This window comes from Enhydra lutris, unplaced genomic scaffold, assembly GCF_002288905.1.
Source record: "Enhydra lutris kenyoni isolate GAN:26980312 unplaced genomic scaffold, ASM228890v2 scaffoldscaffold79, whole genome shotgun sequence".
NCBI classification, from domain to species: domain Eukaryota; kingdom Metazoa; phylum Chordata; class Mammalia; order Carnivora; family Mustelidae; genus Enhydra; species Enhydra lutris.
In genome coordinates, this window is record NW_019154163.1 from 2742757 (window position 1) to 2766397 (window position 23641).

Consider the following 23641-nt stretch of genomic DNA (forward strand, 5'->3'; position numbering starts at 1 on the left):
GGTTTGAAGAGGTGGGGGGGTGGGAGGTTGGGGGAACCAGGTGGTGGGTATTAGAGAGGGCACGGATTGCATGGAGCACTGGGTGTGGTGCAAAAACAATGAATACTGTTACGCTGAAAAGAAATAAAAAATTTAAAAAAAAAAGACGACTTTGAACTTCTTAATGGTAGTAAGTTATGTGGTAACTTGTAAAGTTATAATAATAATACTGGTATCTTAAAGTATATTAGCAAGGTTTAATGTATTTTTAACCCAAATGATGGGAATAGTACTAACTACTTCAGTTGTGTTTTTTATAATGCTGATGCTAAATCTGTCAATATCTAGCAGTGTGCAAAGATTCTTGTATGTTAAATGAACATGATAGAAAATACAAATATCTTAACTTTTCCCTTAGAGATCGCCCAGTGAAATTTACTGAGAGATCCAGACCTGGAGTTCAGATATCTTGCTCATCTTTCAGTTCTGGTATGTATAAAAATTGAAAGTTTCAAGTACCCAAAATATTAAATGATCCAGTTGTAAAAGATATATGTTTAATTTTGTGGAGAAAAAGGTATATGTTTCTTAATAGAAACATACCCCAAATGTGAACCATATGATATAGTAGATGGACCTTTGTGGATTTTAACTAACATGTAATAGCTTTTAAAGGTTTTTTTTTTTTTAAATTTTTCTAATATGTTTTTAATAAATCAGAATATGGTTGGTAAAAAGTACAGCTCTCCCCCCATACACACACAGTTCAACATTAAAATCCTGACCTGACGTTTCAGAAAATATATACTATAGTTCCATATAGAAGTCACTTTTACAGTGTGTAAAGGTTGCTTTTCTACTGCTAAGAATTATATGCTAGTTGACCTTTTCTTTCATTATGGTAAATTTAACATAAAATTTACTATTTAAAAAAATATTTATTTATTTGAGACAGAGAGAGTGCACACATGCACCCATGAGCACTTGAGTTGAGGGAGGGACAGAGGAAGAGACTCTCAGGCAGACTCCATGCTGAGCATGGTTGTAGGGCTCAATGTCAGGACCGCAGATCATGACCTGAGCTGAAACCAAGAGTGGCACACTCAACTGACAAAACCACCCAGGTGCCCCTAAAATTTACTATTTTAATAACTATTTTTAGGTGAGTAGTTTTGTGACATTAAGTATATTCACAATGTTTTTGATATATTACCACCTTCCATCTCTAGAATTTTTTCATAATCCCCAAAGTGGTTGAGTTTTTAGATTACACCATTATAGCCACTGTAAAGAGAACTCTAGATATAGGTCATTTTATAAAAAATTTTTGAGCGTTAGGATTTTGCATAAGTTATAAAGAATTCCTCAAGGCTCTGACCTTTAATGTGTATTATTCAAAGGCCTGTATTTAGTGTATAGTTGTTGGGTTTTTGTTGGGTGAATGGTATAGTTGTCCTTTAAATATCTCTCTTGAATTTCACCTATTTTTCTCTGAAATTTTATATGTCTTTAATGATTAGAAGATAACCTGTCTTTAATGATAAGAAGATAACCTCTTATTAATATAAGGTAGCATATAACTAAGAAGGCAATTAAAAGGTTTTTTAAAGTTCCTTGGTGTAATGTTTGCTTGTTTGTTTTTTAATCTTCCAGGTGGTATGTTCATTACAACAGGTAGCACTGACCATGTGATTAGAATATATTATTTGGGTTCTGAGACCCCTGAGAAAATTGCTGAATTAGAATCACATACGGTAAGAGCAAAATGAGAAACTTAAGTATGTTGCTTTCTTTTTTAATATCTCTGGAAAGTTGGTTTTATTTCTTCTTTTCTAATCTGTACCTTAATTAATATATATTGGTGCTGAAATCTACATGGTAAGATACCTCGGTAGTAATGAAGATCAGTGTGAAATTCTGGATTTAGTATGGCTGTAGTATATAAAACAACTTCTATTTGATTACATAGAAAGGAAGAAAACACATATTATAGTAACAGTTAATGAAAATCCTCTTTAAGCCTGCTGTATTCAATTAATTATGTGAACTGTTTGTTACTTTAAAATTACATACTTTTTATTTTTTTAATAAATAAACCATATTCTCTTTAGTAGCATGTATTTGTGATGCTCAAATATGACCGATCAGTGGTTCTTAGGCATTTACAATCTATATACTTTTTAAAAGACACATTGAAAAATGGTGGCCTAGAAGGATCCTGAAACTACCTCCTTCTATGAACACAACAAATCTGTAGCTATGTATGGGACAATTCCCTCTGAAAAGGACCCGAAAGCTAGGCAAACAGTGGCTCTACAACAAAGCATAAATGGGCCACACTGAGATGGGTATAAGAGGTAGAGATGTGGTCCTTCAAAAAAACTCCACCTCAGGAGCAGCAATCCACAGTTGGGTGTGATCTCATAATATGGAACTTGTTCTTGAGTAGCAAGGTATCTATGTCCCACATCAGACACCCCAACCCTTGGGACCTGCACTGGAGAAATGAGCCCCCAAAGCATCTGGCTATGAGAACCAGTGGGGCTTACTTCTAGGAGAATTGTAGGGAATGAAAAATATACTCTTAAAGGGTCCTGCACAGACTCACTTGCCATGGGACCCAGCTCAAAAACAGTTTGCAAGGCAACTAGACTCTATGTGAAGGAGACTCATTTGTTATTCTTAAAGCATCTGCTGGAGAAGCAAGAACCTCTTGGGACTCTCTCCAGGGGCAGAAGTGGGCACCATTTTTGGATTCTCCTCCCTTGTTGGTCATGGTGTAGATGGGCACTGTTGTGGAACCCCTCCTTTAAGTCTTTAAGTCTGCTAGCTTCAATGGGAGCACCCTACCCATGCATTCTGCAGCTGTGGCCTATCCCACCATAGCCAGGTGGGCTGAGTACCCCACCCCCATACCACATTCACAGCCTGCCTGCCATAGTTGGTGGGCATGTATACCCCAAACAGGACACCCCTTGATCACCTGGCTCTGGTGGCCCAGGATATTGTTTCTGGACCCAATGTGTTAGAAGAAGTTAGAGAGACAGTTTTTGACAGGCTACCATACCCAGGGCACTGCACAACTAGAAGACTAAAACACACCCTCATTCTTGATATGAAAAAATTCCCTTTTTTTTGGTCATGGGGGCAGCTCACACATCCAGAGGCTACAAAAAGGCTCTCAGGGAACATGGGCAGGGGTATTCACTATATTGGAACCCTCACTTGGCATCATCTTGACATCATCGTAGCTCACTGATACCTCACAGAAAGGAGGTTATACACACGTCTAAATCTACGATTTTTGCAACTATTGCACAGGGACACCTCTGGAATTGGTCTGGAAGTCAACAGGATTTATGATTGTGGATCCAAAGACTACATATTTGCATATCTTAAGAATATATTGCCTGATAATCTGTCTTAAAATTAGCCTGAAACTAGGCACTGTCTGAGATCCCTTCCTTTGGAACAGTGACAGGTCTTGGCATACCTTCAACAACTGAGACCTATCAAGAACAAATTGTGCTACTTATAGACAATCTCAGGGGTATGAGAAACAACCATAAGCTAGGCCATGGCTGAACTGATAAGGTTTATCTCCAATGCAAGATCACACTGTATAATTTCATTTATATGTGTAATCTAAAAAGTAAAACAAATGAACAGAAAGCAGAAGCAGACCCATAAATGCAGAGAAGAAGCTTGTGATTGCCATCCGGGAGGGAAGTAGTGTAACTGGTAAAATGGGTGAAGGGGGTGAGAGATACAGGTTTTCAGTTATGGGATAAATAAATCATGGGGTAAAAATTACCAAATAGGGGATGTAGTCAGTCATATTTTAATAGCAGTATATGGTGACAGATGGTAGCTACACTTCTGGTGAACATAGTATAATGTATAAACTTATCAAATCACTATGTTGTACACCTGAGATTAATATAACATTGTGTGTTAGCTATAATTAAATTTTTTTTAAAGAGGAAAGGTAACTATTTTACTTAACACATAGAAACAAAAATGGAGTCAAGCAAAATGAGCAGACAGGTATATGTTCCTGATGAAAGAATGAGAAAACCTCAGAAAAAGACCTTAATGAAGTGGAGATAAGTAATCTACCTGATAAAGAATTCAAAGTAATGGTCATAAATATGCTTACCAAACTCAGGAGAGGAATGGATGAACACAGTGAAAACTTCAACAGAGAGATACAAACCACAAGAAAGTAACAAAGAGAAGTCACAAAGCTGAAGAATACAATAAGTGAAGTGGTAAATATACCTAGAGGGTTCAATGGCAGAATAAACAAAATAGAACAGATGAGCAACCTGGAAGACAAGACACCAGAAGTACCAAGAACAGGCAAAGGGGAAAAAATAGAAAAATTAAGATAGTTTAAGGTACATACTGGACAACATCTAGCAGAATAACATCTGTATTATACAGAGTCCAAAATGAAGACAGAAGGAAAAACAAAAAAGGTAGAAAACTTATTTCAATAAATAATGGCTAAAAATTTCCCTAATGTAGGGAAGGAAACAGATACTCAGTTCCAGGGAGCCCACAGAGTTCCAAATAAGAAAAAAAGAGATCCACATTAAAGAACATTCAAATTAAAATGTTAAAGATTAAAGAGAATCTTAAGAGCAGCCGGAGATAAATGACTTGTTGCATTAAAAGGGCCCCCATAAGCCCATCAGCTGATTTTTCAATGGAAACTTTGTAGGTCAAAAGGGAGTGGCATGGTATGACATGGTGTATTGAAGGTGCTGAAAAGGAAAAAAAAAAATGTCCAACCAAGAATTCTACCTGGTAATATTATTCAGAATTTAAGGGGAGATAAATAGTTTCCAGACAAGCAAAAACTAAATGAACTTGTCATCATTAAAACAGTCGTATAAGAAATGTTATGGAGAAGTGAGTTGGGGGGCATCAGAGGGGAGACAAACCATGAGAGACTATGGACTCTGAGAAACAAACTGAAGGTTTTGGGGGGGGGGGGGGTGGGGAAAGCCTGGTAGTGGGTATTATGGAGGGCACGTATTGCATGGACCACTGGGTATGGTGCATAAACAATGAATTTTGGAACACTGAAAAAAAAATTAAATCTAAAAAAAATGTTAATGAGATAAATTTCTTCTGAAAAGAAAAGAAAGTAACTAGTAATAAGAAATTGTATCAAAGTAAAATATCTCACTGAAAAAGATAAGCATGTATTAAAGATAGGGGATTAAACACATATAAAGCTAATATGAAGTTCAGAACAATAAAATTGATAAAATTATATAGTAATTGGTACAGAGATACACAAAATGAAAAGTTTTATTTATTAAATCTTTTTTTTTTGGTTTTAAATTTTGTTGCTTAACAGTGTTTTATTAGTTTCAGCTGGACAATATAGTGATTCAACAATTCCATACATCACCTGGTGCTCATCATGGAAAGTGCACTCTTTAATCCCCATCACCTATTTACCCCATTCCCCCAAAACTCCTCTGGTAACCATCAGTTTGTTCTCTATAAGTAAGAGTCTGTTTCTTGATTTGTCTCTTTCTTTCCCTTTGCTCCTTTCTTTTGCTTCTTAAATTCCACGGGTGCATGAAAACAGATAGTATTTGTCTTTCTCTGACTGCCATTTCACTTAGCATTATACTCTGTAGCTCCATGCATGTCATTGCAAATGACAAGATTGCATTCTTTTTAAAAACTGAATAATATCCCATTGTCTATATTCTTCTTTATCCATCAATTGGTGCACATGTGTGTTGCTGCATGTGTCTTGGTTATTGTAAAAAAATGCTGCTGTAAAAATAGGGATTCATATATCCCTCTGAATTAGTGTTTTTGTATTCTTTGGGTAATTACCCGGTGTTGGAATTGCTGGATCATAGGGTAGTTTGACTTTTAACTTTTTGAAGAACCACCATACTATTTTCCAGAGTGGCTGCACCCAGTTTGCATTCCTACCAACAGTGCAAGATGGTTCTCCTTTCTTCATATCCTCACCAACACCTTTCGTTTCTTGTGTTGTTGATTTTAGTCATTCTGGCAAGTATGAGGTGATATCTCATTGTAGTTTTGATCTGAATTTCCCAGAGAGTAAGTGATGGTGAACATCTTTTCATGTGTCTGTGGGCCATCTGTATGTCTTTTTTTGGAAAACTATTTATTTCTTCTGTCCATTTTTTAACTGGATTATTGGATTTCTGGGTGTTGAGTTTTATAAGTTCCTTATATATTTTGGATACTAACCTTTTATCAGATATGTCCTTTGCAAATATCTTCTCCCATTGCTTAGGTTGTCTTTTAGTTTTGTTGATTGTTTCCTTCATTGTGCAAACACTTTTTATTTTGATGTGTCCCCAGTAGTTTATTTTTGCTTTTGTTTCCCTTGCCTCAGGAGATATATCTAGAAAGAAGTTGTTATGACTGAGTCAAAGAGATTACTGCCTCTGTTTTTTTTAGGATTTTTGATGGTTCCCTGTCTCACATTTAGGTCTTTCATCCATTTTGAATTTATTTTTGTGTGCAGTGTAAGAAAGTGGTATAGTTTCTTCCTTTTGCATGTGGCTACCCAGTTTTCCTAACACCATTTGTTGGAGAGACTCTCTTTTTCCTGTTAGATATTCTTTCCTGTTTTTTTTTAAAGATTTAATTTATTCATTTGACACAGAGAGAGATATAACAAGTAGGCAGAGCAGCAGGCAGAGAGTGGGGAAGCAGGCTCCCTGCTGAGCAGGGAGTCAGATATGGGACTTGATCCCAAGACCCTGAGATCATGACCTGAGCCAAAGGCAGATATTAACCCACTGAGCCAATCAGGCGACCCTTCCTGTGTTTCTAGATTAATTGGCCATATATTTGTGGGTTCATTTCTGGGATTCCTATTCTTTTCTGTTAATATATGTGTCCATTTTTGTACTACTACCATACTGTTCTGATCACCATAGCTTTGTAATATAATGTAAAGTCCAGAATTGTGATGCCTCCAGCTTTGCTTTTCTTTTTCAGGATTGCATTGGTTATTCAAGGTATTTTGTGTTTCCCTACAAAGTTTTGGATTGTTTGTTCTAACTCTGAAAAATGCTGGTGGTATTTTTATAGAGATTGCAGTAAATGTGTAGATTACATTGGGTGGAATAAACATTTTAACAATATTCGTTCTGATCCTTGAGCATGAAATGTCTTCTATTTCTATGATCCTCAGTTTCTTTCATCAGTGTTTTATACTTTCCACAGTCTAGGTCTTTTACTTCTTTGGTTAGGTTTATTCCTATATATCTTATTATTTCTTGTGCGATTATAAGTTGGATTGAATCCTTAATTTCTCTTTCTGATGCTTTATCATTAATGTATAGTAATGCAACAGATTATGTTGATTTTGTATCCTGCAACTTAACTAAATTTATTTATCAGTTCTAGCAGTGTTTTGGTGGTGTCTTTGGGGTTTTTTTATATAGAGTATCATGACAACTGGAAATGGTGAAAATTTGATTTCTTCTTACCGATTTGGATGGCTTTTATTTCTTTATGTTTGATTGCTGTGATTAGGACTTCCTGTACTATGTTAACAGTGGTGAGAATAGACAATCCCTATCTTGTTTCTGAATGTAGAGGAAAAGCTCTCAGTTGTACCCCATTGACGATGATGTTAGCTGTCTGTTTTTCTGTATATGGCCTTCATCATGTTGAGGTATGTTCCCCTCTAAACCTACTTAGTTGAGGGTTTTTATCATGGATGCTGTACTTTGTCAAAAGCTTTTTTCTGCATTTGTTGACCGTTCAACATATGTTTAACACATGTTTATTATCTTTTCCTTATTTGTATGATGTATCATGTTGATTTATTTGCAAATATTGAACCACCCTTCCAACCGAGGAATAAATTCCACTTTATCTTGTTAAATGCTTTTATTAATGTGTTGATGAATTTCATTTACTAGCATTTTGGTGAATATTTCTGCATCTCCATTCATCAGGGATCAGCCTGTCATTTGTTTTTAGTGGTGTCTTTTATCTAGTTTTGGTATCAGGGTAATGATTGCCTCATAGAATGAATTGGGAAGTTTTCCTTGGAATTGTTGGAGAAGAAGAGGTATTAACTCTTCTTTAAGTATTTGGTATAATTCACCTGTAAAGCCCTTTGGTACTAGACTTTTGTGGTTGGGAGTTTTTTTAATTACTGACTCATTTTCTTTGCTGGTTATTGGTCTGTTCAAATTTTATGTTTCTTGGGGCACCTGGGTAGCTCAGTCGTTGGGCATCTGCCTTTGGCTCAGGTCATGATCCTGGGGTCTTGGGATCGAGCCTCACATCGAGCTCCTTACTCAGTGGAGAGCCTGCTTTTCCCTCTTCCTCTGCTGCTCCTTCTGCTTACTCGTTTTCTCTCTCTCTCTCTCTCTCTTTGTCTCTCGCTGTCTCTCTCTCTCTGTCAAATAAAACAAATAAATAAATAAGATCTTAAAAAAATGTATGTTTCTGCGTGTTTCAGTTTGGTAATACATTTATAGAATTTACCCATTTCTTACATGTTGTTCAATATGTTGGCATATTGTTTTTCATTATATTCTCTTATAATTCTTTGTATTTCTGTGGTATTGGTTATTTCTCCTTTTTCATATGGGATTTTATTTATTGGAGTCCTTTCTCGTTTTTTCTTGAGTCTGGCTAGAAGTTTATCAGTTTTATTAATTTTTTCAAGAAAACCAAGTTCCAGGTTTTATTGATCTGTTCAGTTGTTTGTTTTAGTATCTCTGTCATTTATTACTGCTCTACCCTTTTTATTGCCTTCTTTCTACTGGCTTTACGTATAGTTTGTCCTGCTTTTTCTAGCTCCTTTAGGTGTAATGTTAGGTTGTTTATTTGGGTTTTCTCTTGCTTCTTCAAGAAGGCCTATATTGCCACAAACTTTCCTTTTACAATCACTGTTGCTGTGCCAGGGATTTTGTACTGTTGTATTTTCATTTTTATCTGCTTCCATGTATTTTTAAATCTCTTCCTTTGTTTCCTGGTTGACCTATCATTGTTAACATGTTATTTAATCTCTACTTATTGTACTCTTTCCAGATTTTTTATTGTAATGGACTTCTAGTTTCATAGTATTCTGGTCAGAAAAGATGAATGGTATGAATTTCATATTGTTTAATTTGTTGAGGGTGTTTTGTGGGATAATATGTGATCTATTCTGGATAATGTTCCATGTATACTTGAAAAGCATGTGTATTTTGCTGTTTTAGGTAGGAATGTTCTGAATATATCTGTTAAGATCATGTGTTCCAGTGTGTCATTTAAAGCCATTGTTTCCCTCTTGCATTTCTGTTCAGATAATCTGTCCATTAACCTAAGTGGGGTGATAAAATCCTGTATTATAATTGTATTATTATCAATTAGTTCCTTCATATTTGTTATTAACTGTTTTATATATTTGTGTGCAGCTATGTTAGGTGCATAAATCCTTATAATTGTTATATCTTCTTCTTGGATTTTCTCCCTTATTATTATATAGTGTCCTTCTTTGTCTCTTGTTAGTCATTTTATAGTGTCTTTTTTTTTTGCCCTGGATTACTGTGCATTATTTATTTACTTATTTGTTTGTTTGTTTATGTTAGCCACCATACACTACATTATTAGTTTTTGATGCAGTGTTCCATGATTCATTGTTTGTGTATAACACCCAGTGTTCCATGCAATACATGCCCTCTTTAGTACCCATCAGCGGGCTAAACCATCCCTTCACACCCCTGCCCTCTAAAACTCTGTTTCCTGGAGTCCATAGTCTTTCATGGTTTGTCTCCCTCCTAATTCCCCTCTCCCTTCATTTTTCCCTTCCTTCTAATGTCCTCCATGCTATTCCTTATGTTCCACAGGTAAGTGAAACCATATGATAATTGACTTTCCCTGCTTGACTTATTTTAGTCAGCGTGATCTCCTCCAGTTCCATCTACATTGATGCAAAAGCTGGGTATTCATCCTTTCTAATGGCTGAGTAATATTCCATTGTATATATGGACCACATCTCCTTTATCCATTTGTCTGTTGAATGGCATTTCAACTCTTTCCACAGTTTGGCTATTCTGGACATTGCTGCTATGAACATTGGGGTGCATGTGTCCTTTCTTTTCACTACATGTCTATCTTTGGAGTAAATACCCAGTAGTGCAGTTGCTGGGTTGTAAGGTACCTCTATTTTTAACACCTTGAGGAACCTCCATACTGTTTTCCAAAGTGGCTGTACCAGCTTTCATTCCCACCAACAGAGTAAGAGGATTCCCCTTTCTCCACAACCCCTCCAACATTTGTTGTTTCTTGCCTTGTCAATTTTTGCCATTCTGTGTGGTGTGAGGTGGTATGTCAGTGTGGTTTTCATTTGAATTTCCCTGATGGCTAATGAGGATGAACACTTTTTCATGTGTCTGATAGCCATTTGTAGGTCTTCTTTGAAGAAGTGTCTGTTCATGTCTTCTTCCCATTTTTTGACTTATTTGTTTTTTGAGTGTTGAGTTTTAGAAATTCTTTACAGATCTTGAATATCAGCCCTTTGTCTGTAGTGTCATTTGCAAATTTCTTCTCCCATTCCCTGATTGCCTCTTGGTTTTGTTGACTGTTTCCTTTGGTGGGCAGGAGACTCAATGAAGCTCCAAAGTTCATTTTTGCTTTTTTCCCCCCCTGTCTTGAAGGAAGCTACTATGGTTGATGTCAAAGAAGTTACTGCCTATGTTCTCTTCTAGGATTTTGGTGGATTCCTGTCTCATATGGAGCTTTCATCCATTTAGAGTGTATCTTTGTGTATGGTGTCAGAGAATGGTTGAGTTTCCTTTTTCTGTATATTAGCTGTCCAATTTTCCCAGCACCATTTATTGAAGAGACTGTCTTTTTTCCATTGGATACTTTTTCCTGCTTTTTTGAAGATTAGTTGACCATAGAGTTGAGGGTCCATATCTGGGCTCTATATTCTGTTCCATTGGTCTATGTATCTGCTTTTGTGCCTGTACTATGCTCTCTTGGTGATCACAGCTTTGTAATATAGCTCGAAATAAGGAAGCATGATGCCCCCAGCATTGTTTTCTTTTTCAACATTTCCTTGCCAATTTGGGGTCTTTTCTGGTTCCATACAAATTTTAGGATTTTTTGTTCCAGCACTTTGAAAAATGCTGTTGGTATTTTGAACAGGATGGTGTTGAAAGTATAGGCTGCTTCATCAACATTTTAACAACATTTATTCTTCTGATCCATGAGTGTGGAATATTTTTCTTTGTGTCTTCCTTGATTTCTTTGTATCTTCTTTTGATTTCTCCGTGTCTTCCTTGATTTCTTTCAGGAGTATTCTGTAGTTCCTAGAGTATAGATCCTTCACCCCTTTAGTTAGGTTTATTCCAAGGTATCTTATTTTTGGTGCTATTGTAAATGGAATCGATTCTCTAATTTCTATTTCTGCAGTTACATTTTAGTGTATAAGAAAGCAACTGACTGCTGTGCATTATTTTATGTTCTGCCACATTACTGAATTGCTGTATGAGTTCTAGCAATTTGGGGGTGGAGTCTTTTGGGTTTTCCATATAAAGTATCATGTCATCTGTGGGGAGAGAGAATTTGTTTGACTTCTTCTTTGCTAGTTTGAATATCTTTTATTTCTTTTTGTTGTCTGATTGCTGTTGCTAGGACTTCTAGTACTCTGTTGAACAACAGTGGTGATAGTGGCCATTCTTGTCATGTTCCTGTTCTCAAAGGGAAGGCTGTCAGCTTTTCCCCATTGAGAATGATATTCGCTCTGGGTTTTTCATAGATGGATTTTATAAAATTGAGGAATGTTCCCCCCATCACTATACCCTGAAGAGTTTTAATCAGGAAAGGATGCTGTATTTTGTTAAATGGTTTTCCTGCATCCATTCAAAAGAACATGTGTTTTTTCTCTCCTTCTATTAATTTTTTCTATAATTTTTTCTCTCTTGTATTTTTTATTAATTTATTATTTTTCTATTAATTTTATTAATTAAATCACTTAATTTCTGTTAACTTTTTAAAATTTTAATTAATTTATTTATTTATTGATTATTAACATTGATTTGCAAATGTTGAACCACCCTTGCTTCCCAGGGATAAATCCCACCTGGTGTGGTAGATTATCCTTTTAATGTAGTGCTGGATCCTATTAGCTAGTATCTTGTTGAGAATTTTTTCATCCATATTCATCAGGTATATTGGTCTGAAATTCTCCTTTTTGATCGGGTCTTTGCCTGGTTTTGGGATCAAGGTAATGCTGGCCTCCTGAAAGAGTCTGGAAGTTTTCCTTATTTCTGTTTTTTTAAAACAGCTTCAGGACAATAGGTATTAGTTCTTCTTTGAATGTTTGGTATAATTCCCCAGGGTATCTTTCACGCCCTGGACTCTTGTGTTTAGGGAGGTTTTTGATTGCTGCTTCAATCTCATTACTAGATATTAGTCTATTCAGGTTGTCAGTTTCTTCCTGTTTCAGTCTTGGTAGTTTACAGGTTTCCAGGAATGCATCCATTTCTTCTAGATTGGTTAACTTACTGACATATAGCTGTTGATGATAATTTCTGATGATTATTTCTATTCCTTTGTGTTAGTCGTGATCTCTCCCCTTTCGTTCATAATTTTATTAATTTGGGTCCTTTCTCTTTTCTTTTGGACATGTCTGGCCAGTGGTTTATCGATCATATTAATTCTTTCAAAGAATGAGCTTCTAGTTTCGTTGATATGTTCTACTATATTTTTTATCTCTAATTCATCAATCTCTGTTCTAATCTTAATTATTTCCCTTATCATGCATGGGTTAGGCTTAATTTGTTGTTGATTATCTAGTACTTTAAGGTATAAAGATAGTTTGTGTATTCAGTATTTCTCTACTTTATTTTGGTGAGCCTTGGATGGCTACGTACTTCCCCCTTAGGACCACCTTTGCTGTATCCCGTAGGTTTTGGACCAAAGTGTTTTCATTCTCATTGTTTTCCATGAATTGTTTAAGTTCTTCTTTGATTTCCTGTTTGACCCAAACATTCTTGAGCAGGATGGTCTTTAGCTAAGTGTTTGAATTTCTTCCAAACTTTTCTGGGGATTGAGTTCCAGTTTCAAAGTACTGTGGTCTGAGAATATGCAGGGAAGAATCTCAGTCTTTTGGTATCGGTTGAAACCTGATTTGTGACCCAGTATGTGGTCTATTCTGGAGAAAGTTCCATATGCACTTGAGAAGAATGTGTATTCTGTTGTTTTAGGGTGGAACGTTCTATATATATATCTATGAGGTCCAGTGTGTCATTCAAAGCTCTTGTTTCTTTGTTGATTTTCTGCTTAGATGATCTGTCTATTGCAGAGAGTGGATTGTTGAGGTCTCCTACTATTAACGTTTTATTATCAGTATGTCTCTTTGTTTGGGTTAAGGGTTGACTTATGTGTTTGGCTGCTCTCATGTTGGGGACATAGGTATTTACAATTGTTAGATATTCTTGTTAGATAGACCCTTTAAGAGTGATATAGTGTCCTTCTGTATCTCTAACTGTAGTCTTTACCTTAAAATCCAATTTGTCAGATAGGAGAATTGCTGCCCCAGCTTTCATATGAGGTCCATTGGCATGGAAGATGGTTCTCCATCTGTTTCCCTTCAGTATGGATGTATCTGTAGGTTCAAAATGTGTCACTTATAGACAGCATATGTATGGGTACTGTCTTTTTACCCAATCTGCAACCATGTGCTGTTTTATAGGAGCTTTTAGGCCATTTACCTTGAGAGTGATTATTGAAAGATATGAGTTTATTGTCATCCTGTTGTCTGTGAAGTCTTTGTTTCTATAGATTTTCTTTGTACTTTTCTGTTGCATATCACTCTTGGGGTCCTTCTTCTTTTATAGAATCCCAGTTTATTTTTCTTGCAGGGCTGGTTTAGTGGTCACATAGTCTTTCAGTTTTTGCCAATCTTGGATGCTTTTAATCTCTCCATCCATTGCACATGACAGACTTGGTGGATAAAGTATTCATGGCTGCATGTTCTTCTCATGTATTATCCTCAGTATGTCTTGCCTGTCCTTCCTGGCTTGCTGGTGCTCTGTGGACAGGTCTGACATTATTCTGATGTTCTTTCCTCTGTACATAAGATATCTCTTGCCCTTAACTGCCCTTAAGATGGTTTCCTTGGTTCTAAGATTTGTGAGTTTTACTACTATATGCTTGGGTGTTGGTATTTCCCTTGATCTTGGGAGGGGTCCTCTTTGCCTCTAGGACATGAATGCTCGTTTCCTTCCCCAGATTAGGGAAGTTCTCAGTTACGATTTGCTCAAATATATCTTCTAGGCCTCTCTCTGTGTCCACCCACCCTCAAGGATCCCAATAATTCTGACCTTGGAATGTGTGTTGGCATTGTTTATTTCTTTAATTCTGTTTTCATGGATTTTAAGCTATTTGTTCCAGGACTCCTCCTGTTCCTCCTTTTCTATCAGTTTGTCTTCTAGATCAGTAATTCTTTCTTCTGCCTTGTTTACCCTAGCTGTTAGAGTATGTAGATTAGATTGGATCTCATTGATAGCCATTTCAAGATCCTCTAGATCAGCTCTCACTTCTACCCTTAGAGAATCTATGTTGCCATTAATGGTTTTCTCCATCGTAGCTATTGTCTGCATAACTTACCCTGAAGTCTATTTTCGACATCTTGCTTATGTGTGTATCTATTTGTTTTGTGGCAGAGGTCGCAGTCTGAATTTTTCCTGTGTTGGGGATACCCTCTCTTAGTCATTCTGTTGCAGTGTGGTTTAGGGAATGTACAGAGTCCAAATTACTGACTACCACCCAAGTGAGATGTACCTGTTTTTTAGGAACGTTAGGGTTATTGACCTTTTGTTCTTCCAGGCTGTCTTCTGGTCGAGGGGCCTGTCATGCTGTTACTCAGGCAACCCTGTTTGGGCAGAGTTGCCCTGTCCCCTATGGGGGGATGGGCTCAGTGAAAACTGGTTTTGGGGGGCTTTTGTTCTCTGGTGTCTTTCTCTGGTGGCTTTCTGCATTTCCTCCCCTATCGTGAGTCAGAGCAGAATTGACTGATCCAAAGCTCTGTCTCAGAACAGAGAGATCACAGTCTGCCTCTCAGTGCGCTCTCCATGCCACACTGTCTCCATTTTGTTTGTGCTGCTAAAAACCACAGCATCCTGGGTTGTGAGCCCCACAGTAGCACTCCCAGCCCTCACTTCCAGGTCCAGGCATGTTACTGCTCTTTGTGCTTCTAAAATCGCCAGCCACCCCCAGTTTGCATGTGTGCCCCTGCAGCTCCAGGTTTCAGTCTGGGGGGTTGCCCCATTGTCTCCCCACCCCTCTACCAGTCTGTGAGTCTTTGCCCAGTCCCCGGCACGGGAGGCTTTTGTACTCTGGCTACAGAGGTTCCTGGATCCTTCCCTTCTCCTTCCATTTATCTTCCAGTATCTGTCCACAGAATCACAGCTTCCCACGTCATACCTTGATACCAGCCACCAGAGATATTCTGTTTGTAGAGATCCAGATATATCTTCATATACCTCAGGCTGATTTCATGGGTATTTAGAGTGGTCTGGTAGATATATAGTTCAAATCAGGGGACTGGTTGAGATAGGGTCCCCTACTCCTCTGCCATCTTTCCCTCCTACTGTTTTTTAATGTCTTTTTTTTTCTGATGTAAACATTCTGATGTAAACATTGCTAGTCCAACTTTCTTTTGGCTAACACTTGCATGATGTTTCTCCGTTCCCTCACTTTCAATCTGCAGATTTCTTTAGGTCTAAAATCAGTCTTCTCCAGATAGCCTATAGATGGGTCTTGTTTTGTACCCATTACATCACCCTATTATTTGATTAGAGCTTTTAGGTCATTTATATTCAAAGTAATTATTGATAGATATGTGTTTATTGTCTATTATTTATTTTGTAGTTGTTTCTGAATATTTTCTCTGATTCTTGTTTTTCTCTTTCATGTTTTCCTGATTTTCATTACTGTTGTGTTTGGATTTCTTTCTCTCAATTTTTTGCATATTTATTGATGATTCTTTTTATATGGTTACCATTAGTTTTATATGTAACCTGTTCTTTTTATTGGAGTCTTTATTAAGTTGATGGTTTTTTAAGTTGGAACCCATTCCTTGCTGCTCTAATCCCCATGCTTAATATGTATGTTGTTATAATTTATATCCTTTTATTTTGTGAAATCATTGACTGACTTTTTACAGAAGTATTCATTTTTACTGCTTTTGTTTCCTGTCACTTTTTGTTTATACTGTCACTTTTTGTTTCTCCTTTCCACTCAGAGTCCCCTTAAATATTTGTAGCAGGGCTGGGTTAGTTGTCATGAATTCCTATTTAGGTTGATGTTTGTTTGTTTGTTTGTCCAGAAACTTTTCTGTCTCCTTCTATTCTGAATCATAGCCTTTCATAAAGTATTCTGTGCTTAAGATTTCTCCCTTTCAGCACTTTGATATATTATGTCACTCTGCTCTGGCTTGCAAATTTTCCATTTAAAAGTGTCCTGCTAATTGGCTTTCCCTTTTAAGTTACTGTCTTTTTTGTTTTTTTGCTTTTAAGATTTTGTCTCTGTCACTATATTTTGCACATTTCATTACAGTATGTGTTGGTGTTGGCCTGTTTTTGTTGATTTTGATGGGACTTTCTTTGCTTCCTGATCTATGTATCTGTTTCTTTTCCTAGATTAGGGAAGTTTCCAGCTGTTATTTCTTCACATAAATTTTCTGCCCCCTTTTCTGTTGTTCTTCTGGGACTCCCATAATACAAATGTTATTAAATTTGATGAGTCCATGAGTTCCCAAAGTCTGTTCTCATTAGGCATAATTCTTTTTCTCTCTTTTTTTGTTCACCTTGAATACCTTTCATTACTTTGTCTTCTAGATCACTAATTTGTTCCTCTCCTTCTTCTAATGTTATCTTCATTCCATCAAGCATGTGTCTCATTTTGTTTATTGGCCCCTTTATCTTTGCTGTGTTATTCTTTATCTGGGTGTTAAGGTCTCACTCATGTCTTCTACTCCTTTGTTAAGTTCATGAGTATTCTTATGAAAAATACTTTAAATTCTCTACTAGGCACATTACTTATATCTGTTTCACTTAGATCTTTAGCCATGGCTTTTTTCTCTTCTTTCATTTGGGAGAAATTTTTCCCCTTTTCCCTCCCTCTCTGTGTCTATTTCTGTGTGTTAATAAAGTCAGCTATGTCTTCTGCTCTTCAAAGTAGTGCTTTTATAAGGAAGAGATCCCGGAGTTCCCTGAAGTGCACTATCCCATGTTTGCCTGAATCTTGCATTTCAGGAGCATATCCTCTGTGTGTGTTTGTGTGTTGCTTGTGCTCTGCTGTTGTGTCTGAGTCACTTTTCCTTTGTGGGATGTTGTGGGCTGTATTTTCTCTCTGCCTGTTGTGGGCTATATTTGCTCTCTGTATTGTTAGTGGGATCTAAGCAGGGTAGCTATAACGGTCATGCCTACCCAGAAACTTGGGAGTAGGGTAGCAGTGTTAGCAATAGTTGTATTGGGCCACTAGTCCTATGCTGCATCCACAGAAATACTGCATTGGCTGGGAACTGCTTGCCAGGATGGCCTGGGGTCAGAGTCTGGGAGCTGTACGTCATGATGCCTGGATGTGGTTGGGCTTGGTACATGATAGTGGCTTGGGGCATATGGTGAGGAGTGACTTGCAGCAGCAGCACCACTCAGCAGCTGGTCATTGTATGGTCATTATGGCTCAGTGTGGCAAGGTAGCTATATCTTATGAGATGGCTGAGCTTAGTGGATGGGGCACCTATGCACTGGTGAGTGGGTGAAGAGTGTGTGGTTTTAGCAAAATTTGCCCTGAGCCCACAGTCACAGGGAAGCAGGCTTGGAGTGGTTGAGTGCTCAGGAGAACTCACGGAGGTGACCTACTGCCCATAAGTTAGATAGCAAGTGTCTGTGCAGTTCTATCTCCTGCCGATGACAATTTGTTTATGCTAAGAGGTGGGGGTAAAAATCTTATCTGTCAGGTCCTTCATTTTTAAAGTCCCCCAACTTGCTCTGAAATCAGTACTAATAGATCTGTCTCCTGTTTGCTCCCCAGCATTGTGTAAACTACTAATTTTATGTTGCTTCTCTATGCAGGTTGCTGTCTCTTTAAGGGCAGTGGCCCAGCAATTGCTCACCCTCCTGGCTGCCCTAGTGCTGAGTCAGCTGAGTTTTAAAGCTGTAGTCTCCAAGTCCCACTGATTATACAAACTTAAAGAATTCAGCCCCTCTGGTTTTCAAAGTCAAACATTATGGGGATTATTCTTCTCACTGCAAGTTTCTTGGTGTTAAGGCCTGTTTCTCTGCCCTCTCCATACACACAGCTCCCTCCCTTCTGCCAGCAGCCTCTCTCTGCCTTTCTGAGCTTCCTAACCTCTCAGATGCAGCTTTTCCTCTGTATTTAGTTGTTGAGTTTGTTCTGACAGTATTCAGATTACTCTCCAGTTTATTGACTTAGATGTGGATTATATCTAGTGGTATAGGGTGAGCTTGGGTCCTCCTTCTCTGCCATTTTTCCTGGTAGGCATCCAAAATGACCAGAGTTAAAATCAGCATCAATAAAAAATAAGTTAAAAAAATCAACATAAAAAATAACACATGAGGGGCGATAAAGATGTATAGTTCTAGAATGTATTCATGCATCAGATACTATCACCTTAAAATAGAGTGATATGTATAGGATATTAAATGTGAAACTCATTTAATACAAAGCAGAAATCTATAGTAGAACACAGAAAATGAAAAACACATACACTAAAGAAAATTATCCAACTACAACTAAGAGTGCTGGAAAAAAAAGAAAGAAAAAATGAAAAGAGAGGAAGTAAAAAAACTGCCAGAAAATACTCAACAATTGTCAATGAGTACATTCTTATCTATAAATACTGTAAGGTTAAATGGACTAAATTCTCTAGTCAAAGACATAGAGTAGATGAATTGATTAAAAAAAAAAAAACCACACCAAAACTCATTATTATGTTGCCTGCATACTCATTTCAGGTCTAAGAACACAAATAAACTGAAAGTAAAATTATAGAAAAAGATGTTCAATGCAAATGGAAATGAAAAGAAAACTGGTCTTTTGCATATTGGGAACTTTTGATTTCTAATTCAGTTCCTTTGCTGGTTATTGGTATCTTCAGGTTTTCTATTTATTTCTGTTTCAGTTTTTGGTAGTTTTTATGTTTCTAGGAATTAATCAGTTTCTTTAAGATTGTCCAATTTGTTGTCATATAGTTTTTCCCAATATTCTCCTATAATTGTTTGTATTTCTGTGGTGTTGGTTGTTATGTCCCCTTTCTCATTTGTGATTTTATTTATTTGGGTTCTTTCTCTTTGCTTTTTGTTAAGTCTGAATAATGATTTATCAATTTTTTTTTTCTTCAAAGAAGCAGCTACTGGTTTCTTGATTTGTTCTATTGGTTTTGTTGTTGTTGTTGTTGTTGTTGTTTTTAGTTTTTATATCATTATTTTGTGCTCTAATCTGTATTATTTGTTTCCTTATGTTGGCTTTAGGCTTCACTGTTGTTCTTTTTCTATCTCCTTTAGGTGTAAGTTTAGATTGTTTATATGAGATTTTTCTTGCTTCTTGAGGCCTGTATTACTGTAAACTTCCCTTTTAAGAACACTTTTCCTGCATCCCCAAAACTCCCAATAAACAGAAGTCTAGAGTCAGATGGTTCAGAGGCAATTTCTAACATATATGTAAAGAAGAATTAAAACCTAGTCTTCTCAAACCATTCCAAAAAGTAGAAAAGGACAGAAAACTTCCACATTCATTCTGTGAACCAGCATTAACCTGAACCAAAACCAGATAAAGACTACTAAAAAGGAAAAGTATAGGCCAATATCCCTGATGAACATGGGTGCAAACATTCTTAATAAAATACTAGTAATCCACATCCAATAGTATATTGATAAAATCATTCACCATGATCAAATGGAATTTATTACTCAGTTATAAGGGTGGTACAATATTCATAACTCAATCAATGTGATACACCTCCTAAGGGAAAGGATAAGAAACATATGAACCTTTCCATAGATGCAGAAAAAGCGTTTGACAAGGCACAGCATTCATTCTTGATAAAAACCCTCAACTGAGTAGGTTTAGAGGAAACATACTTCAATATCATAAAGGCCTAATATGAAAAACCCACAGCTAACAGCATATTTAATGGGGAACTACACTCAGCAACAAGGTAGGAATTTCCACTCTCACCACTGTTATTTAACATAATACTGGAAGTCCTAATCACAAATCAGATAACAAAAAGATATAAAAGGCATCTAAATGAGCAAGGATAGTCAAGCTTTCACTATTTACCAATAACATGATATTCTATATAGAAATCCCAGTAGACTACCAAAACACTGTTAGAACTGATAAAGAAATTCAGTTAAGTTGCAAGATCCAAAATCAGTGTACAGAAATCTGTTCCATTTCTATACACCAATAATGAAGCAGCAGAAAGAAGAAATTAAGAAATCAGTTCCATTTTCAATTGCATCAGAAATAATGTACCTAGGAATAATCCTAACTAAATAGGTGAAAGACCTTTACTCTGTAAACTATACAACACTGGATGAAAGATATTGAAACTCACACAAAGAAATGGAAGGACATCACATGCTCATGGATTGGAACAAATACTGTTAAAATGTCTATATTACCCAAAGTAATGTACACGTTTCATACAGTACCTATCAAAATACCAACAGCCTTTTTCACAGAACTACAACAAGCTATAATCATCAAGGCAGTATAGTACCTGCACAAAAATAGACACATAGATCAATGGAACAGAATAGATAACCCAGAAAGGAACTCACAGCTATATGGTGAATTAATTTTTGACAAAACAGAAGACTATCCAATGGAAAAAAACAGTACCTCCAACAAATGGGGTTGGAAAAACTGGAAAGCAACATACAAAAGAATGCAACTAGGCTTCTTTCTTACACCAAAAAAAATGGATTAAAGATCTAAATGTAAGACCTGAAGCCATAGAAATCCTAGAGTATTACCTAGGCATTAACCTCTTTGACACTGGTTGTAGCAACTTCTTAGTAGATATGTCTCCTGAGGCAAATGAAACCAAAGCAAAAATAATCTTTTGGGACTTCATCAATATGAAAAGCTACTGGATATGGAAGGAAACAATGAACAAAAATAAAAGTCAGCCAATGGAATGGGAGAAGATATATTCAAATGATATATCTATTAATGGTTTGGTATCCAAACTATATAAAGAAGTTATAAAACTCAAACCCCAGGGGCACCTGGGTGGTTCGGTTGTGTACAACACTTGGTTTTGGCTCAGGTTATGGTCTCAGGGTATTGGATCAAACCCTGCATCAGACTCTGCTCAGTATAGAGTCTGCTTGAGATACTCTCTCCCTCTGCACCTGCCCCCACTCACTCTCGCTCTCAAGAAAACAAAAACAGAACAAGAGAGACCATGAGTGGGGTTGGAAGGGCAGAGGGAGAGGGAGAAGGAGGCTCCCCTCTGAGCACAGAGCCTAATGCTGGCTTGATCCCAGGACCCAGGGATCATGACCTGAGCTGAAAACAGATTCTTAAGCAACTGAGCCACCCAGATGCCCCATTAAAAAAAAAAAAGAAAGAAAGAAAGAAAAGAAAAAAAGACAAGAAAAACAAACAAAAAAGACAAACCCCCAACCCTCTGAAGACAATGTAGTTAAAAAATGGACAGAAGACATGAATAGGCTTTTTTCCAAAGAAGACATGCAAAAGTCCAACAGACAGGAAAAGATGCTCAGCATCACTGATAATCAGGGAAATACAAAATTAAATAACATTGATATATTACCTCACACCTGACAGAATGACTAAAATCAACAACACAAGAAACAACAGGTGTTGGTGAGGAAGTGAAGCAAGGGGAGCCCTCTTACCCTGGTGGTGGGAATGGAAACTGGTGCAGCAACTCTGGAAAACTGTACAGAGGATCCTCAAAAAGTTAAAAATTGAACTACCCTATGATCTGGCAATTGCACTACTTGGTATTTACCCAAAGAATACAGAAATACTAATTTAAAGGGATACATACTCATAATGAAATAAAAGTTAAAATGGCTATGTTTTAAAAAAAGGGATAAAAAATTAAAAAAAATTAAAAAAGGGATACATGCATTCTAGTTTTTATAGAAGCGTTATCTGTAATAGTCAAACTATGAAAACAGCCCAAGTGTCCATCAATTGATGAGTGGATAAATTAGATGTGTCCATTGACTGATGAATGGACAAATATGTGCTCATGGATTGATGAATGGATAAAGAAAACACACACACACACACACACACACACACACACACAAATACACACTGGAATATTAGCCATAAGAAGTATTAAAATCTTGCCATTTGCAATGATGTGGATGGAACTTGATATTATGCTAAGTGAAAAAAGTCAGTCAGAAAATGACAAATACCGTACGACTTCACTCACGTGTGGAATTTAAGGAAAAAAAAAACAAAACAGCAAAGGGAACAAAAAAGAGAGGCAAATGTAGAAACAGACTTAATTGCAAACAAATTGATGGTTATCAGAGGGGTGGTGGGTATGCGATGGATTAAGTTGTTGATGATTATGGAGTGTACTTGTGATGAGCACAGGGTGTTGTATGGATGTGGTGATCAGTATATTGCACACCTGAAACCAATATAACCTTGAATGTTAACTAACTGGGTTTAAACAAAAACTTTCAAAAATGAAAGCTTTCAAGGAGAAAAAAATGAACCCTTGTGAAACTGCATATACCAGACAAACTCTCAAACAAAAATGGTAATGAAAGGTATAGAAGGGTGTTACCAAATGATAAAAGCATCAGTGCAACATGAGGATATAGTGTTTGTAAATATTTAAACACCAAAATATACAAAGCAAAAATTAACAGAGCTTAAGGGAGAATTTGAAAGCAATAAGATAATAGTAGGGGACTTTAATATCCAACTGACATCACTGGATAGATTTTCCAGGCAAAAAACCAATAAGGAAAGATTGGCCTTAAAGGACACATTAGACCAGATGGACTTAATAGATACATTAAAAAATGCTCCATCTAAAAGTGCAGAGTACCCCTGAAACATTGTCTAGGATGGATCATATTGAGGCCACAAAACAAGTCTCAGTAATTCAAAAAGGTTGAAACCATATCAACTATCTTTTCTGATCACAGTGCTATAAAAATACAAATCGATCGTACAAGGACAACTGGTAGGAAATCACAGATATGTGGAGATGAAACAAGATGCTACTGAATACTCACTGGATTGATTCAGAGATCAAAAGAGAAAACAAAGTACCTAGAGACAAATTAAAATGGCAATATGACAGTCCAAAACATGTATAATACAACACAAGCAGTTTTAAGAGTTAAATTTAACAACAATACAGGCATATATATATATTCAAAAATAATCTTACTCTACACATAAAAGATCTAATGAAAAAGAAAAACAAAGACCAAAGTTACTAAAAGGAAGGAAATAAAGATCAAAGGAGAAATAAATGAAATAGAGACTAAATGACAGTAGAAAAGATTGATGAAAATAAGAGCTAGTTCTTTGAAATAATAAAGTTGACAGATATTTAGCTATATTCATCAAGAAAAAAATGAGTGGACTC

At 36.6% G+C, this 23641-nt stretch overlaps 1 protein-coding gene across 3 annotated transcripts in view; it reads left to right on the forward strand.

The window, feature by feature from the left end:
• Window positions 1-23641, forward strand: part of LOC111160923 (bromodomain and WD repeat domain containing 3) — a 229435-nt gene that overhangs the window by 83164 nt on the left and 122630 nt on the right. For all 3 annotated transcript variants that reach the window (XM_022524309.1, XM_022524311.1, XM_022524310.1), the window contains 2 exons: window positions 398-468; window positions 1633-1733. In XM_022524309.1, the coding sequence (XP_022380017.1) occupies window positions 398-468; window positions 1633-1733 (172 nt within the window). The remainder of the gene's footprint in view (window positions 1-397; window positions 469-1632; window positions 1734-23641) is intronic.